A 20201-nucleotide genomic window follows, 5' to 3' on the forward strand; every position below is an offset into this window, starting at 1 on the left:
TTTGCTTCAATTCGAATTCAGGTATTCGATATTTTCGAATTCGGCGCTTCCGAATAAGCAACCAAAAGCCACGGACTGCCGGTACACATCTCGGAGGCTATGCTTCACGTCATGGCTGCCACACATCAATCGTAAATCTTGAAGGCTATACGTTTTTGCATTAGAGAGCCAGATAGATAGATAAACTTTAATCCAAAGATAGTTTTGTCTTGCCCTAATGGGGCATCGCTAATGGTCGGGGCCCCTAGTCCAGGGCTCCGCTGGCTCTTGCCATCTTCTCTGCTCTCTGGATCAGAGAGCCGGAAATGTGCGACGCAAAAGAGCAGAAACGGCGCTAGCGTACAACTGAAACGAAGCGGCGGACGCCGCATCGCCACAGTCAGCAGCGGAAATCGTTCGTGATTGACAGCAACGACGGAACGCTTCGTGGCTATTTGTGCCTTTATTGTGTTTACCGCCGCGTATAACAATGCGTTGGCTGCGGGATTTCATAGTTGCCATCCATGATAGCGTCGATAGCTGCCGCAGTTTCTTCTGCAGCGGTTGCGGCAAAAATTAGTTTCGTTTTGTCTCAATACGCATGTCGGCCACGCGCCTAAAAAGCTGCGTAGTGGCCACCCATGATCGCATAGATAGCGACCGCGATTTCGTCTGCAGTTGCACGGAACGGTAGTTTCGTTCTGACTCGGTGCGTGCGTCGGCCGCGTACGGCAAAAACGCGCGCAAAAACAAAAACGCGCGTCATGCCGCGAGCGGCAAGTTACCGCGTGTCAGCGCCTTACCGCGAAGTCCACCGTGGCAACCGCGTCTCGCCGCGCGGCAGCGCGATATGATCTCGCCTATGCTCTCGGAACGCGGAATCACCGTGAGCGAAAAGGGTACGATCGGACAGTGTCCAGAAATCCCTCCATAGAACTGTGAGAGACGATCGTTGATTGATAACCCGGCGCGGAGCGGCGGAGGTCTGGTTGCCATGGCTCCGTGACGTCACCCTCGTTGCTTTTGATTGGTTCTTCATCTCGCGGCACTTGCACGGCATGACGCGTTATTGCTCACAACATGATGCGCGCGCTTTTGTGCTAGCGTAGCACCGCAAAGTCACAGCTCATAATCGTGTCGATAGCGGCCACGGTTGTGACAAACAGTGGTTTCGGTTTGACCCGGTGCAAAGCTGTCGAGGATGAAGAGTACTGGCTACATCTAAAGTCCCTATATGAGAAAAGTACCGCCATCCTTTGACCAAAGCCACTTCTCTCTCTCCTGTATCTCCAATTGGACGATGATAGCGTGCACTTTCACTTCTTTATATTTCGCTTTTTCCGCCTCAGAGCCATGTTGAATGTTACTCTGCGCAGCCACAGTTGCCGCTGGCAGCGGCGGCGCATGCCCGGCTTGAAAGCTTCAACGTGGACTTTCTAGGTGCGCCACCATCGACTTGCGTTCACAAGCAAAAAGTAAAGAAAAAAATGAGCGCTTTAGGAGAGGAGATGGCGGAGGAAAGAGTAGGTGGCGGTACTTTTACGATATAGGGAATTTAGCTACATCGCAATGGATGTGCGATCTGTTGGCGGTCTGCTTACTGGCGAAAAAATAATCGGGATGTGTGCGCGGTAGTGCAAAGCATGTCGCAAATGATGGCGCGCGCCGCGGCCGTGCTGCGAAGGAAGTAGCAAGGCCTCGATTGCCGCTGCAAGAGCTAGTCAGTCATAAGATGACGAGAATTGCAGCTTCTGCACTACTTTTGTGAAATATAGCAAAAGGATTTGCTCATCCATTGCACTAAAAAAATGTTGCTGTCGTAGTAAGCATTTGCTTATTGTTTTTCTGAATGCCCTGATAATTTGGCATTCGGTTAATTCGGACATTTTTTTTCAGTCCCGTGAAATTCGAATTAACTAGGTTTTACTGTAATATGTAATATATACTATTCAAACTATTCGATTCGAAATTATTCTACCAAATCACTATTCGCTTCGAACATCAAATTCACTATTCGCCCATCCCTACTCATAAGATTAAGTATCATTCCACCCATGTGCTTGTTTAGAAGGAAAGTAACAGGCTGCACTTTCACAGGGCCGCCTTGAAGAAGTATTTTTGTTCTGCAAAGCAAAGAGAGAAGCAAACCACAGTAACGGAAGCTTGAAGAGGAAGACACTTAAATGCTAGTGTGGTACATTCTTTCAAGAGTGTCTCGGGGCGTTTGAAGTGAAACAGCATTTAGACGGAGGTGCACCTCCATTTGCTGTCAGTGCTTTGCTTTTCACATTAGGGGATTTTATTGTAAAATTCTGGACCTTCAGACCTTGTTTATGATTGTCGTAAAGACTTCAGTGATTTTATGATTTTTCCTTTCTGGCCATTTCAAAGCAAAATTGAGTTTGAAACATAATGCGAATACAGTCATTGAATGATTTTTCAGAGCTTGATTTTTCAGGCTTACTCGGTTAGTTCGACCTAGCTATTCTCGCTCACTCATAGAAGCAGTGTACAATGGCAGCCTAAATTCTGGCTACTGCTGCATCAATATTTCATGAAAGAACTTGCATAAACATCTGTTTTTCTGTGGTGCAGCTCATTTTTGCCGCAGCTATAAAGCAGAGTTCCTAAAAAAAGGAAAGTCTGGAAATCTTTAGTACACATTTAACATTTTTACTAGTCCAACAGTATTTGCTATTTTTCAGCTTTGTGTTTTTCAAGTTTTATGGTTGGCAAATCTTTAAAATTACTAACAGTTTTCCTACTTTTTCTTTGCCAGCGTGTGACAGTGAACCTGCCTCTTTCAGAATTTTAGCAGCCAGTTGCTAAACAGCACTTGGTATTGTAGAAAAACAGCTGAGAATGTTGTGCAGCAAATGGCATGGGCTGGTTCTGGAAGATAATCTGTTTTGTTTTCAGCCTAACTGTTTTGTAGGTGTTGTGTGTCATTAATGCTCAGTATTTTGAGCTCAAATGTACATTACTGCCTTTATCTTCATGTTGCTTCATTGTAATTGGCTGATCGGGTGGGTTAAAACACACATTGCCGAAAGGTAGTGAACTGTGCATGTTTTTTTTTAGCAGTGCCATGCCCAAAGTCTTGCCTGCTGCAAAATTTTTGGATGTTGGGTGATCATCTCTCAAGTTTGTAAATTTTCGCAAGAGAGGAGGACGGAAACATGAAGTTGAAAAGATAGAATGAGTAGGAAAGGGATTAAAAAAAAGAGAAGCTAAAGATACAAATAGAATTAAAAAAAAAACCTTCAAATATGATACACACGAGAAATTACAGGAAGGTGTTAAGAAATGTAATATGCAGTGATGGGGAGTACATTGTTCCTTGGACAGCCGTGTTATTCTCAGTGTTGTTTAAATAATGGTGGTTTTGATTGGTTTTTACTGCTCATTGGCTCAAGTTGCAACAGTTTGAGGCTTGCTGAAGTTTTACATTCAGCCTCTTTCTGTAGCAGTCAGAGACTAGAAATGGAAGTGTGTCAGTCCTACTTTATAGTAAACACAGTCTCAAGGTGTGCACATGCAGGATTCCTGCCAAAAGGCTGCATAAGATACCATGCTAGTAACAAAAGTTGCATCAGCTATGTGACCAGAACTCTAGTGAATCTCTGTTGCACTTCTAGCAACGAAGCATGGTAATGAATAATACTGCCGCTGTGTGGAATTTCAGTGCAAATGCTCGATTTCTTCATATTGTCTTTTCTTGTTGCTGATTGAAACTGTCATCTACTAACTAGATTTTGTCTCTAAGGGTCTAACATTCTATGTGCTTTGTTTGAACTTCTAATTGCTAGTATGGCAGAGATTGTGTGCTATGCTGTGATGTAATTAACCATTGACCCTTTTTTTTTTCAGGAGCTGCATGGCATATGCTTGGGTCACAAGTTTCCGTATTAATTTATTTGGTCACTGTTGCTCAATTTTGTCATTTTAAATGCGCAAGTATGAATGAGCAATTGCGTTTTACAGAGCTTGGGATTAACCATAGTGCTTGTGTACGATTTCATGTGTATATTTGCATCTCCATGTTTGTTTATTGTAGCACTTTGTAATAATATAGACTTCAGGGTAGTTAATGAAAAACTAGTGTATAAATCGTCGCTACTGCGAAGTTTTAGTGTTGCAAGCTTTGAGCTGTCGTCAAGTCACTTCTGTATTTGTGGTAGCACTGTATGGATTGTGTGCCTGTGTTTAATGAAGGTCCCCATGAGAAGGGCTTTTGCAAAAAGTGAATCTTTCCTGAAGATCTCTCACAGAAGGGTAGATGTGTTGCCATCTATTGCAGCTATGTTTGGGCTTGCAACCATGGTGTGAGGTAAACAGGAGTGCCAACTTTCTTATCACCTGCCGTGGTTGGTCAGTGGCTGTCGTTGCGCTGGTGAGCATGCAGATTTGACTCCCATCCATGGCGGCTGCATTTTGATGGTGGCAGAATACAAAAACGCTTATCTACTGTGCTTTAAGTACTTAATAAAGAACCCCAGGTGATCAAAACTAATCGATACCCCATCCCCCCACTTCAGCATCCCTCATTCTACTGTGCACTTTTGTCCCCCTAATGTTCAGCTCTCCTATGTTGCAACTGAGTTGGCACTACATTAATGCCATGGTAATTGCAACCTAGAGTGGCTGCGGCAAGCACACCCTAAGCATAATTTGCATACCTGCACCAGCCTACTTCCTCTGCTAATTTTCTCTCCCCTGATGTGTATGCATGGCTGTAACTGTGCAGCATTGGCTTGCTGCCATTTCTCTTCTGCATTTCTGTGCTTGTTCTGTGGGACAAGAACCCAGGCTGCTTTTGAGTCTGCCACCTACAAACGTGCACGTTTGTGCAGCATGCTGTCGCATGTTTATTTTTTTAAATCTGCATTTTGCTATCATTTCCCCCTTTTTTGCAGGGGTGGGGGCTTAGGTAGGTGCCGCTTTAGCAGCCGCTGACTAATGAATAATGACACGTTAATAGGAATTTGTTTTGTACGCTTCCCTATTTCGAACTCTGTATCGGCTGTTGGGATCTTGTTTCAGTGGAGGTTCAGCGCTGGTTTTCATGTGGTTCGCATTGCCATCAGTTAGTGACGAACGGAGCAACGCTTGTACTCCTCCGTAGTACCTAGGCACAGTCCCCAGATTTCTATCTCGCTTAAAAAAATAGTTCTGCATGCATTTATTGGGGCTACACTCGCATGCGACAGCCACAGCAACTGCAGGAACAGAGGAAGCCAATGTATGATGACATCCCCACTATTGAACAGGTTCGTTCAAACAAGCATCATAGTAAAAGTTTCAGGGTGCAGTATTTTAATGCAATAGCATTATAGATAGCTGCAATGCAGTGATTTGACTCGCTTAAAAAATAGTTCTGCATGCATTTCTTCGGGCTACACTCGCATGCGACAGCCACAGCAACTGCAGGAACAGAGGAAGCCAATGTATAATGACATCCCCACTATTGAACAGGTTCGTTCAAACAAGCATCAGAGTAAAAGTTTCAGGGTGCAGTATTTTAATGCAATAGCATTATAGATAGCTGTAATGCAGTGATTTGGGCTTATTGGTATGACATCGTGAGGCTTATAGCGCAGGAAGAAGACAAGGACGAAGGAAGATGTGACACACACAGGCGCTAACTTGCAACAATATTTATTTCGAGAAAAGGACCCACACAAAGATACAACTTTTTCGCGTACATCATATATAGTTATCCATGTTAATGTTATACATGTTAATGAAGGTAACCGCCCGACGTGTGCTCCAGCATACAGAGACTGCTCCATCGTGGGAAGAGCACGAGGAACATTAACTCGTGAAATTATCGAAGCAGAAATGATTGATAGGCTCGGGGATAACTGTTTTTCACAACCATCTATTGCCCTTTCCCGCAAAGAGTTAGCTTACCTGCGTAATGGTGTGTAAGGTATTTTTGTAAACGGCGCATGTATGATGATGTGTGCGAAAAAGTTGTATATATGTGTGGGTCCTTTTCTCGAAATAAATATTGTTGCAAGTTAGCACCTGTGTGTGTCACCTCTTCCTTCGTCCTTGTCCTTTTCATGCGCTATAAGCCTCACGATTATAGATAGACCTCACACACTTTGTTAGTACTTGTCTGATGAAAAATGTGTGCCGATCCTGAATGCTGTGCAGTCTAACACAGCATCTCCAAGCACTTGCAGTCGCGAAGGAATAATGCAGGAAACTGGCACAGGACACATGCACCATACGGTTGAAAGAGCAACATAATTGTGAGAAAAACTTTCGGGCAATTGTGGCTTAATAATCAGAGCATTGAAGTGCTGCGTTAGAACACAGGTTCGATCCCACCATCAGATATGCATTTGCCAGAGATGAGAGGTACATAAATGTAACTTTGTTAAATGAGTGTGTGCAAGGTCACCTGTTACGCATGCATGCACAGCTATTGAGATGTCACAATCTATGTTCGATATCACATACTTGGAGAGTGAGTGGGGCTATGTGCTGACCTAATTCTTTTATTTTCAGTATGCCTTAAACTCATTTGCTGCTAGCTGTCATTTTGCGTGTCATGGTCTCATCAGGGCGAGACTCAAAATCCTCAACAGCAGGGAGTTTTAGAAATAACGTACCCAAGCATCTTTGTGTATCCAAAGCACCAAGCCTTGCTTCCGTTCTTTTCTATATTTTTTTTTCAAATATTTTCTGCAGCTGGCAGTTTGGTCCCTTAACTGGGTGTATAATACCTAAAACTCCCTAGTGGCCTTTAAGGCAATGTTGTACACTGTACTGGGTGACTAAAACTTGGTGGTAATTCGTAATGCTTGGCTCAAGCTCCGTGCCATCCTAGCACAGGCGCTAGGAGCAACGTTTTTGATGCATTGCACAGGCCTAGGGAGAGCATTGAGAGGAGCTTCTGCCACTTCGTCCGCTGTGGTGCTGGCATTGCAAAGACATCTGCTCACTTTATCTGTTTCATGTGTATTAGGAGCTCATTTGCAATTATTAAAAAGCCACTAAAAAACATCAAATAAGTATAGTTTGACAGAGTTTTCTTTCAAAACTCTATTTGCATTTCTTTGAGACAAAAAAAAAAAGGAACAGCTTGTTATTAGCAGAGAAATAGAAAAACAAGCTTTTCTGAAGTGTTGCACAAAAATTGTGGCATCAGTGACATAAGAGTGACATTGTGCATCTTGCTGCATTTTTATGCATTTTGTCGTTCCTGTGCCAGCTGAGTTTCTGAAAGCTGGCTAGCTATATATATATTTTTTGCCTACCTTTGAAGACCTTGTATGCTTCCGTGTTGCCAGACTGTTACATGAACGGATACTAAAAGTAAAAATGAGACATCCGCCCAAACGTAGCAATTGCTACAAAGGAAACCCATACGGGTTCCTCGAAAGAAAAGCCTCGCAGTTGAAGAAAAATTTGTCCTGATCCGGTACTCGAACCCAGGACCACCACTTTCCAGCGCAGCCGCTCTACCATCTGAGCTAATCAGGCGGCTAGCAGATGGCAGGGCAAAGTCAAATTTGTCAACAACTTGAAGCAAGGCAAGTGTATGACGTAATAGTTCCGCGAGAATCCGCTAGGTTGAGAGAAGTAATTAAAGGGAAAATGGGACATCCACCCAAATGCGGATGTCTCATTTTCTCTTTTATTACTTCTCTCTACCTAGCGGGTTTTCGTGGAACTATTACGTCATGAAAGGACACTGTTGAAATCCACGATATAATAGGTGGCAAGTGTAAGAATTTCGAGGTAGCTTATGTTTTGTTTTTGCTTTGTTCCTTGCTTTCCAGGCTTCTGCTCATTGTAGACTGGACTACTCATTACAATATTTACGTTGCTAGCTCAACTTCATGTTTCTTTTTATTTTAAAATCATTGACCAGCAATGGTTTAGTGACACAGCTGTTGGCAGTAATGATCAAATTTATTTTCTCATCAAGTTACCCTGTGCACCAGCAGATGGTAAAGCAGAATGAGTGCCCACTGTGCTCTTTGGACCTGTGCAATTCATCTACTGTCCTCTCACTGACGTGTGCATCCACCATATCACTGTCATTGCAGTTTGTCCTTCACTTGTTTACAGCTGAAAAAGATGGGCATGATGCACGCATTTCTAAGTGTAGCAGTAGTAGTAGTAGAAAACTTTATTTGGTGTTTTGTAACAAAGTCCCAGAGGGTAGAGCCCACAGTCCAGGGCCTCATTTGCTGCTGTGATCCGGCTGGCGCGGTCGATCAGGTATCGCTAGTCATCGAAGGCTGTGCTGGAAAGAGCGGCTTGCCACTGGGATGGGGAGGCGTTGGGTATTCTAGGTAGGCCGAGTGGTTTGGAGCATTCCCACGTAGAATGGTAGAGGTTTGGGTGTCCACCACAGAAAGGACATTTGTCGTGGTACTGGCTAGGGTAAAAAGTGTGGGCGGAGAGCAAGGCTGGAGCCATTTGACATTGCCAGTGTTGTGAAAGCACACACACTGTTCGTTCTTGATGTAGCTGCTGCTGAGTGAAGGTAGTAATTCAGCATGGCATTATGATTCACATCTTTTGAGCAGAGTGAGTGCTCCTTTTGTTCACAAGAAGGAATTGTGAAAATTTGTGTTTTACTTGCATTTATTTTGTCTTCCCAGGGGCTGCTGCTCTGTGCGGGATCAACTGCCATTGTATAAAGTCTTCTTCCTGAATTTATGACAAAGTGTATCTCTCATGTTCCTGTAATATACAGGGTGTTCACAATTAAGCTGTACGGAAGTTTTAGGAATCGCCTGTGGCAGGTAGCATAATTGTTATAATTAAGCTGGGTTATTCGATGATTCGGACATTAGTTAGTAGCACGGGAAATCAAAACATTCAAATATTCAACAAAAGTTGCAATTTACGAATTGTAGCCGGTGAGCCTGCAAGACACATTCACTTGAAATGAAGTTCCAGGATGACACCAGTTTCAAAATATGTGCTAGTCAAACTCGCCGTAAAAATGCACTGTTGTTCCACTTACTTTTTTACCAAACTGGCTGTTTTATACATTAAAGCACAAAAGTAACTGGAATGCCCATGTAGTTCATCCCACACTTTGGGAAATAATGTCTCAAAACTGTTTTCATCCTGGAAATTCATTTCAAGTGGATCCATCTTGCAAACTCACCAACTACAATTCGTAAATTGCAATATGTGTTGTAAAGTAATTGACTAAGAAGTTCATTAGACAATTTTTGTTAATCAGTTGAAAATGTGTTTTAATTTCTCGTGCTACTAATGTCCGCCTGTTTGAAATTCCCAGCTCAACATCCGAATTATGCTACCTGCCACAGGCGATATTTAAAAATTCCGTAAAACTTTAAAACTGAACATCCAGTCTACGAAATGTGAAAGTGAAGAGCATTTTTACTGATATGTGAAAAGTTTGCATTTCAACTTTTATTTTTCTTAACCATGTTTTTTTCTGAATGCTTGATGGCTCTTGTAATGGTATGACAACAGAAAAATTATTGCCCCATCCTTCAATTTTTTGTTGATAGAAACTGTTTTTTTTATACTGCCACATGTAGAGTGCTGTTTTTTCTTCTTGCTTGTACTGTATGACGGTGCTTTGTATTGATTTTAATTGGTGCATAGATTAAGAGCTATTTCAATAATGACTGCATTGCAGCATAACTTTTTTCTTCAGGAATTCTAACACCTGTTTTCTAGTCCTTAACATTATACCATATAATTTCTCTGCTCGGGAATCTCAATCTTTGGTCATTCACCTTGTGTGCATGTAATAGTTTCATCTCCTTTGTAAACAACTTTGTGATATCTTGGATAATGCTACTCTCATCTAATGTACACCAGAGTTTCTTGTTGTGTACTTTATTGCGGTGATGTTCTGTAAGATATATATTCTAAGTACTTCCTATTGTTACTTCAATGTATTATGTGCTAGCATAGTGAACTTCATTTACTGGCATCCTTTGGGCCGATTACACTTGCACTTTAGCATGAGCAAAGTAGATGATAAGTAAAATTAACTAGATTGAAATATCTCCTAACCTGTTATCCTCTGCAGTTCAAGGAATTCGCTGATTAGGAGCTTTACTTTTTATACTATGCACAGCCTGGTGGTGTCTCCATGGATCAAAGCTGAATTTATGAGTTCACTTAACATCCCTGTCACCTGGGTGGACTTTATGCCATTTATATTGAAAGATGTTTCCATTTAATAACAAAAACAACATTCACGGTTGAAGTAGTAGAGAAATGATTAAAATTTGTTTCAGAACATAATGTGTACTCTTATGAAAAATTGCCATCCTAAGTGCTTATTGTGTTGGAAAACGAAGGTGCTAGCAGTTTACTTAGTCAGGGACAGCATTTTTGCAGCTTCATTATGCTTAGACATGGCAGATACTTCAGTTTGCAGTTAGCTTGAGCCATGGGTTTACTCAGTATGGATGATTTTCACGACAATTTATGTAACAATAATCTTAAATCTTGACATGTTTACAGCATAACTAAAAGTAATTGCAATGGCATGATGCATAATTAACACACTTTGTACCTAATTAGGGATATTTTAATGCCTTTTGTTGACATGTCATTGCTGATTTATGCATATTGGATGTTTTTGCTACTGTAGCACTGCATGAAACCTAACAGAAGTGTTGTCAATTAATTTTTTAAAGACCTAGTAATGAGCGGAACTCTTTGCTGCATGCAGTCTAGCTTACTAGGTTGACATATCTGTGTATACAATTTTGAACCATCTTTATATAGACAACTAGGTAATTTGGTTCACTGTACTTATTTGTGGCAACCCTGAGAGCTGCAGAAGGCCCGCAGTATTTTTAAGTTTACCTATAATGAATGCATACACTTAATGTGCAAACTTATCTGTTCACAGCATCTGACGCCAATGGCTGCAGCTTGGACCAGGCCCAGATGTCACTTGATGCACTTTCGAGGACAGGCATGAGTGAGCACGGGTCAGGAGGGATCCCGAGCATACTCCTAGAGTTTGACTCTTATATGCATGGTGCAACAAGAGCCACCCAGGACCACTGCCCACCCAGGAGGCGGCGAGAAGTGGGAGATAAGGTCTACAAGTGTCCGCACCTGCTCGCTCGAATTCATGCAGAAGGGGCACCTGAAGATACACAGGCTTACACACATTGGCGAACAGCCCTTTAAGTGCGCTTCCTGCCCTTACGTGACGGCCGATAGGTGTGACCTGGTGACTCACGTGCGCACCCACACGGGCGAGAAGCCTTTCATGTGCAAGCAGTGCCCTTACACGTGTGCCAGGAAGAGCCACTTGGCATCGCACATGCGCACCCACACGGGTGAAAAGCAGCACAAATGCACCATATGCCCGTACGCATCTGCCTGGAAGATAAACTTGACGCGCCACATACAGTTGTGCCACGGTGGAGTGCAGTTGCTGCCACAAGACCAGCCCGGTGAACGGCAAGCAAATGTGCAGATGTGAAAAGCTGTGGCAGTAGGCGTTTGTTTAAATGCTTCATTCTGATGCCAAAATCGAGTCCTAGAAAACTCTGGTCCTTGCTTGTACTTAAGAGTTGGGGTCTATATGCTTTAAGAGGGAGCAGAGTTGCACGATTAGGGTTCTGTGCAATGCTTGCATTCATCAAGCACAGTTGCATAATTGAAAAAGCAACCACACACTGCAAGGAACCAACACAAAAGTAGCAAACCATCTTGGCAATGGTAGCTTCACCACCACGGCGCACCCTAGCACCTTTTTTTGTTGGCCACTGTGCCAACTTTCTCTAAAATTGGTCTCTTCTTTCATTCATTGGGAAGTTTTGATAAGCACATTTTTATTTTTTTCACTCGGCCGTATTGTGTATGTGTTTTGCATATGTTTTTTTGTATGTGTTGTGGTTCAGCATATTGCATGGCAAAGGACTCTGCACTAAGCAGTGCATCAGCGTATTAAACAGTGTTAGCTGTTAAAATATAGTATAACTACAGTCACTGAAGCTTTAGTTTGCAGACAGGCGTGCTTGACTCTCTTAGATGATGAGGGTCAAGCATGCCCTTATTGCTGGTGGGTGGTCATGCTGACTTCTGCAGATCATTCATTCTTGCTTCACCTCACAACCACTGTTTATTTGGTGCACAAGGTGCTTGACGTTGCCACAACTATTTTCCCTGTAAGAGCAGTACAGCAACTCTGTACTGATTCTAAGATGGGCTGTGTTGTGATCTCTTTGCATTCTAGTTCAGGGGAGTTAGTGCTTCTGTTCTCCAACAGGTGCAAGTGCAGAAGTAACTTTGCTGAAGTGGTCTTCACGCACTTGTTTATAAGCAAGGGAACTGAGGGAATATTTATTTTGTCACATGATTGTTATGCAGATTTGCAGCATTACCTTTCTGGTGTTGACACATGAAATCATAAATGGTCTGTAATTGGTGGGGAAGCAAGTGTCCAAAATTTTCGCGCGCAAGGTAAAAATATTGTTACATGAGTGCTCAATTGATTTACATTTGGATGTGTAGTTATGTCAGTTTAGGTGTCCCGGGTAAAGCCTCAACACTTTCTTAAAACCTGTAGCACTGCATGGCGAATGAACCTCTCTAAAGACAAATAGTTGAGCTGCTGCATTTAGTAAATGTACATTGGAACTTTCTTTTTTTTCTGAAGGAACATTGTCCAGAATGACAATGGTTGAGATTTTATATGGTTGTGATCAAGCTCTGCTTGGTGCCACCCATCCACTTATGGGCAGATGGGTAAAGAATTCTGAGGTCCAGTATTGTCATGTTGGGTCAAGAGCTTATTGAGTGTGGCATGGACCCTGCATAATTTGTTGCATGATCTCTGCCTATGTTGTAATGCTAAGTATAATATTAAATGTTCAGGGCCTTGAGATTCTTAAATGCTGTTATTTTCAGACAGTGCTGTTTATATATATTTAATGTCATTAAAAGGTGTGGCATAGCATGAGGTCAATTCAGCAGGTCATTTTATTGTAATTTTCAAAAATGATCTTCGTTGCCTAAAAGTAGAAGCAACGTCACCCAAAAGGGTATATTGTTCATACTTGAATAAGAATTCTCATTCAAAAAAGCTTGTGTCCAGAAGTATAGCTGTCAACAACTGTCAAATTCAAAGCTAAAGCAGTTGAAGCAAACCAGCACCTGTAAATTTTGCACATGAAGTGTCGTAATAGAAGTTAAAACAGTCAGAATATGAGCGAGGAAAACATTATTATGGGTCCAGCATGAACAGAGCAAGCTTGTGTACAAAAATATGGTTCTGGCCATTGTTTTCTTGGTGCACCTAATATTACCAGTTGTGGTCAATTGGCTGTCATTAGATTAGCCGATTTCATGCTTGTATGTTGGCAACGTCAGCATGTGCAACTTCAGTCACTGCTTGGCAAATCGAGTTCTGATGCTGAACATGACAGGGCTGTATTCATGCCCAACAGTGCATAAAAAAACTGAGACTCTTTAGAATTTTGTCATTTTTGAGAATGAGGGTAACACACAGGTGGCAGTTACTATGAGCACTGATAAGCTTGTTAGCTGAAATACCAAAACCGTAGCAATATATGTGAAAGTGTTTATTATTTGAAGATTTTAATGTGATATCTCTGAATGCTGTTTTATAAAATGAAAATAAAAAATTTTTCTGGATAGTGCTCCTGACTTGTTGTCGAACCTTGATAACTTGTACAGCACTTGGAGAATGGTTCTGACATTTATGTTGTAGTGCCATTTTAGGATGTTGTTTAAACGGTAGCTTTCACTGCCATCTTTAGTAAGGGGGTTGAATGATTCCTCTCTTGGAATCACGAGATATCACTGTTTATGGCTTTGAAAATGAAGTCGTGGGATCCATGTTTCTTGTGCACGAGTCGGGACTCATTGATGAGGTGCTGTACTTGCTTCTGAAATTTTGTTAAAAGCCAACTGCAATAACATTTCGGGCAAATAAAAAGCCCAGGTACAAACAGCATATAGAGCACCCTCTGCATGAATTTGTATGTTTTAACTGCATTTGGATGCGTCACGATCAATAAGATAGAAAAGATAGGTTTTGTACCGAAACTCGGAAAAGATTATTATCGGTTGGTGGAAGTGACACATGAGCCTGAACATTCAGAACCACCACCACTGCTGCTCGCCAAGGCTTCTGAGGTTAGGCGGCGGCCGAGGCCACGGTGCCGAGGCTGCCCTTGGCGAGACCCGCAGCACGCTGAAACATCCTTGCGTCAGTGGGCTGGGATTTGCTTCATATCCGTTAAGCCAGGTGCAGGTGCCACCTGCTTAAAGAGGCCCTGCAATGCACCAAGGAAAGCTTGTTAAGTAGCACTGATGGCATCGCCTCGATGGGGCCATATTGTGTACCTGTAGATGGCATGACATCAAAGGCTACGTTTACATGAACCGGACGAAGGTGTATCGAGTCAGAAATCATGTGAACTAAGCTCGACGTGACCGCGTTTACATGAGCTCACTTCTTATGGGTCTAGGCAATGACGGCATGCAGCGTCAAGACAACGCGTTCAAACATGGCTTGCAGTTCCTGCAGTTGTCTAAGAGCTCTATTTTATGGGTGTTATCGTTACAATAAAGTTTTACTGCACAGTTAGTGTGGTTTCGTTGTCCTGATACCATTCCCACTGCTGGTGCATAAACCGCTGACGTCTCGGCACTTCAGCCCAAGTCTCGGTGATGGCTGGGCTGAACCATCCCCATTTATATTCGTGCTGCAAACAGATCGGTCTGGGTCAACCTACCACATGCAGTCGAGCTGACTCAGCCCGATTTGACGCTTGTTGAACCCGATCGGCTAGCATTTACATGGACACCACAGGCCAATTCCATCCTGACATGCAGACTCGACCTGCTTCTGTACGGTTCGTTTAACGCGCTAAAGGTTATGGTCGGTTATGGTCATCGTTAAAAATGTAATGTGCGATTTATGCTTACGTGATATTACGAGTACATTCATAAAAACGACGGTGGTACGCTTTGCAACCATTGTACGTATCGCACAGCCACGGGTGAGGTGTTGCAACATAGGAACAACACATTACCATGCCAAGCTCCTCGGCGCCCAAATGGCTGCCTCGCGGAAGCTGTTAGAGCCATCAGAGTTATACCATGGCCTGTAAGACCAGACCTAGTGCTGCCCGATTGCGGTGCTCATGAAAATGCCATCAACAGGAAGACCAAGCTTGGCAACCATGACACGCCAACTTTTGCTATTATAGATGCTATGGCGCAAGAAGGAAGATGTCACAGACACATGAAATGTACACCACAAGCGCTTGTATACGTGTCATGTGTCTTTATGTAGTCTTCCTTTTCATGGCATGGCATCTAGATTAACTACGTACCAGCTAACCCAAGCCTCAGTACTTCTGCTAATGCCTTGCTCGTATTCGCTTGATGATGATTTGATTTACTATTGCCGTACTCTTTCAAACAGGGCGGAGACTATAAGTCACCTAGACTACTTAAGGCGAAAGCCTTAGATGGCTCATGGGTCGAAAAATCGGACGACCGTCTGGCGTTATGGCACCAAAATTCAATTGACCACCGAGCAAGCACAAAACATTTTGGCACCACTGTTAGACTGCACTGATAGCGCCGAATGCCACAGGCTCCCGTGTTTATGCTCAAGAAGACCTCTTGATAGTACAAGCTAAGCAGCTAAAAAAAAATCAAGTGACGTTTGACATTAATTGGCAAATAATTGATTAGAGGTGATACGTTTAAATGTGAATTAAGTGTTAAATGTGAATCAGGTAAATTACGTGAATCAAACAAGCGTGAATCTAAGGTGGAAAAAGTAAATCAAATGTGAATTATGTGTCTGCCATGTCTACCGCAACCAATCATACGGTGTCTGCGTGTACATCCGGTTAGGCACGTCATGGAAGAAACCCGTGCGATGACGTGGCACCCTGTATAAAACGTGGTGCGTTTTACGTCTGTCTCATCCTACTGAATGCGCTGGTCACGTGATGGAAAGTACGTCTTCGGAGGATGAACTACCTAAACCTACAGTGAAAAAAAACAAACGAGAAAACAAGTAATAGAAAGTAACAATGAAACCGGGTGAGAATGTCAAAGTAGTTAAATGAATGTCTCGTGAGCGTGCAGGCTTTCGTCTTCATCCTGTTTAGCGTATGCTAAAGTAACTGTCAACTTTTGTTCTAGCATTTTGCCTTCATCTCCCTAATCTTTTCTCTCTTTCTAATTTATTTTAAGTGCGAATGCACTTCTTAAGCGACCCCGAAAACTTCGCCGGCATCCGCGCTCCTCCTCCTCTCCCCTAGCAACGGCGCGAGGAGCGGAGAGGAGCGTCTGTAGCAACGGCGCAGCGACGTCACGCCCCACGTGACTGCGCGCGCTCCGCCCTCCGCTCCGTGGCTGCGCGCGCCCCGCGCCGGCTCCGCACCGCTCTCCGCGCCGTGACGTCACGGCGCGTTGTGCAGCTGGCGCCTCCGCGCCGTGACGTGTGTGTATGTGTGTGTTTGTGTGTGTGTGTGTGTGTGTGTGTGTGTGTGTGTGTGTGTGTGACGCACTCGCGAGGTGCATTAATGCATCATACGAAAAGCGTGAAGTGTAAAATAAATAAATAATACTTCATATATAAATGTGTGTGTGTGTGTGTGTGTACAAATGCATCATGACAACAACACTTTAAATCATTAATTACACTTAATCATCATCATCAGTAAAAGTGCTTTGCACTTAAAAACGGCCAGACCTCCGTGGGTCGGCTGGCGCGTGCTCTCTCGCTGCCGTCTCCTTCGCTCGGCTCTGCAGTTTAGTCGCGCGCGCCCCCTCATAGCATCACCCCGTGCTTCGCACTTCCTCATACTCCCCTTCGGGGAAATGCGGGTTTTTTGTTTATTTATTTACAATACTCCTAAGGGCCCTCATCCGAGGGTATTGCATCGGGGAGGGACACAAACTCGTGCATGTAACTTAGTGCACTCGAAATACAACTATTAATACATTGATTACGGTGGAAACATGATGTGTAACTCAAACATGAAATATAAACAAGAAATAAAACTACATGAAATAAACAAAAATGAACAGGGGGTATATGCAGTAATTCTTGAAATCGCAAGAAACTATATACACAATATGTAAATCAGTACGTATAACAAGTAATACCTGATCTGCTACCTTAAACCATTCTTTTTTTTTTTGCAACAAGGTTTGGAAAGACGGTAAGTTAAATTGAGTCGCTATGCATGATGGTAGGTTATTCCATCCTATTATTGTGCGAGGAATAAATGATCTTGCGTAAAGAGGTGAGCGGCACGTTATGCGTTTAACTTAGCATGGTGACGGCTCAGGAAGTCTGCAGGGAGTGGCGAAATAAAGTCATCGTGAAGCGTGGAATACAGTTTATGAAATAAGGTTGGGAGAACAAACTGGTGTCGATGTGATAGTGGCTCCGACTCGGCACGCTTTAATGCTGTGACTCTGGTGAAGCATGGATAATCTGAAAAGATGAAGCGAACAGTGTGGTTTTGCAGGGATTCAATGTTGATGACGTATGCTTGATCGGGATCTCGTATGGCAGAATCATATTCAATTTTTGGGCAGATCAGCGTGATAGAAGCAAGTTTTTTTTTTTAATTGTGAAGGTGCGTGGCTTGAGGTAAGAAGACCCAATGCTCGGTTAGCTGATGCTAATACGGTGTTAATATGACGATGCCAAGGTAAATCAGACTGAAGATGAAGGCCAAAGTACTTCTAAGTTGGCGTAATTTCTACGCTAGCGTTGTTGAGAAAGGCTGTAGGAAGTCGAGTGGAATGATTGGTAAGTGACATTAACTTTGTTTTAGATGCATTTAGAGACATTAGCCTTGAGGAACACTAAGCAGTCACCCCATCAAGATCAGTTTGTAGGGAAAGGCGGTCAGCGTCATCAGTAATATTACAATATATAACACAATCATCTGCAAATAATCTAATTCGAGATGAACATGTTTGGGTAGATCATTAAAAAAAATTAAGAAAAGTAGGGGACCAAGTACGCTGCCCTGAGGGACTCCAGATGTTAAGGGAGCAGAAGAGTTACAGCCATTAGCACAGGTGAATTGTTTCTTGGAGAGGAACTCTAATTCATTCAAGAACGTCTGGGTGAATATTTAAGTGTGCTAATTTGATTAGAAGCCTGTGATGAGGAACGCGATCAAAAGCTTTACAGAAATCAAGAAACACTGTCAACTTGAAATCCTTCGTTAAATGTGGAAAGTACATCGTAAGTAAATCTGGCGGGTTGGGTGTCACCTGAATAACCCCTGCGAAAACCGTGCTGGTACTTTGAAAATAAGCTCTCTAGGTAATTGACGACTTATGTATGTATGACTTGCTCAAGAAGCTTACATATGTTGCTAGTGAATGAGATAGGGCGATAGTTAAGTAGAACAGAGCGATCACCTGATTTAAAAATTGGTATTACTTTTGCTATTCGCCAGTCATGAGGAATAATGCCAGAGAATGCTTGTGAAGACGGGGCCGATAACACTTGATAAAGCTTTAGAGAGGCGTTTTTAAGTATCTTATTACTGAAACCTAGATGATCAAAGCTAGTAGTAATTTTGAGGTTACTCAACAGGGCAAGAATGCCAGATTCACAGATGACAATTCCTGGCATGGAAATGTTGGGAAATGGCTTCAGTATGGGTGAAGAAGTCTTCATTGGTGAACACTGATGAAAGTGCATCATTAAGGAGCTGCGAACACTCAGTTTCAGTGACTGGCCTTCCGTCATCAAGAATTAGTACTATATCATGACATAGTACTAATATATATATATATATATATATATATATATATATATATATATATATATATATATTGTGAGCATTATATTACCCCTTCATCTTCTTCATCTGTATATATTCATCATAATGGCCAGCGTCATTCTCTTAATTCAGCGCGCGGCCTGCATAATAAACCATCGAGGTTGAACAGCTGTCTCGCAAGTGGTGGAGGTGCTGGGTATCATCATTATCATAGACTGATGATGATGATATCGGGATAAGAACTCTGATTGATGACGCGTCAGAATCTATAAGAATAGTTCTACCTTGTACAGTTACCTATGCCTGTGTTGTTTTCACTGGAAGCGCCGGCGGAACAAGAAAAGAAGAAGCAGCGTCGGCGAGCACGAGAGGAGAAAACGGGGACTCGCCTGTTAGCAGGGTCTTCACGGCCCATATCAGTACTATTAAAAGCCCATCTCAATTATATATCGACGGAATCGAGTTATTCTGTGGCTGCTGTACGCCATAATTCCACAATTTTGGTGCCGAAACCCGGGATAGACCAACCGACGGCTACGAGTTGCCTGCAGGAAAATGGAGAAGCGCAAGGCGAAGCGGACTTCCCGACGATCCTTGAACAGTCGGGTCATCAACGAGGCAAGTGCCCTTTTTCGTAGCGACTCCGCAACGCATGAGCAGCTCGACTCCATCTACGAGAGGCTGAAGGCAAATAATAACGAACTAAACAAGATAAATGTGGAACTAGAGAGCCTAATCACGGACGAAGAATTCCAAGCCGAGTACGAAACAGTCTTGGAATATGAGGACAACGCGACGCGTACCCAGGGGCGGATCCAGGTTTTTTCTGAGGGGGGGGGTCAGCTTCTGTCAATGATGATGATGATGATGATGATAATGATGATAGTAGCCTTTCTTATTTACCGAAATTTACCGTTTTTCCTCACGATAAACCCGCGTTTTACACGGCTAAAACAACACCTGTAGCCCTCCGTGGTGGCTCAGTCAGCTTAGGCGTTGAGCACGAGATCGTGGGATCAAATCCCGGCCGCGGCGGCCGCACTTCGATGGAGGCGAAATGCAAAAACGCCTGTGTTCTTGCGTTGTAGTGCAGGTTAAAGAACCCCAGGTGGTCAAAATTAATCCGGAGCCTTCCACTACGGCGTGCCTCATAATCAGACCTGGTTTTGGCACGTAAAACACCAGAAAGAGGAAGAAGACCTGTAGCGAAGCCAGATATCGGTTTCTCCGAGCTCATAGGAAAAGGACGTTACCCAATACAGCCATGTGCTTGGCGGCTGCGCCTGATAATACAGGGTGTTCAAAACTAAGCTTTACGGTTTTCTTAAAGTTAGGCACTGGGAGGCACGCGAAGACCACCTGTACAAATAAGTTATGTGGCCAAGGGGGCACAAAGTGAGATTATAATTATCGCTGTGAGCAGCCGAATTA

General features: G+C 43.1%; 1 protein-coding gene across 1 annotated transcript; it reads left to right on the forward strand.

Moving 5' to 3' along the window:
- The first annotated feature begins 10987 nt into the window (after positions 1 to 10987).
- LOC125941091 (zinc finger protein 513-like) lies at positions 10988 to 11443 on the forward strand. Its single transcript, XM_049658024.1, has one exon. It carries the CDS (start codon positions 10988 to 10990, stop codon positions 11441 to 11443), a length of 456 nt encoding a protein of 151 aa, XP_049513981.1.
- The last annotated feature ends 8758 nt before the right edge of the window (positions 11444 to 20201 follow it).

Source organism: Dermacentor silvarum, chromosome 10, assembly GCF_013339745.2.
Source record: "Dermacentor silvarum isolate Dsil-2018 chromosome 10, BIME_Dsil_1.4, whole genome shotgun sequence".
Lineage (NCBI taxonomy): Eukaryota > Metazoa > Arthropoda > Arachnida > Ixodida > Ixodidae > Dermacentor > Dermacentor silvarum.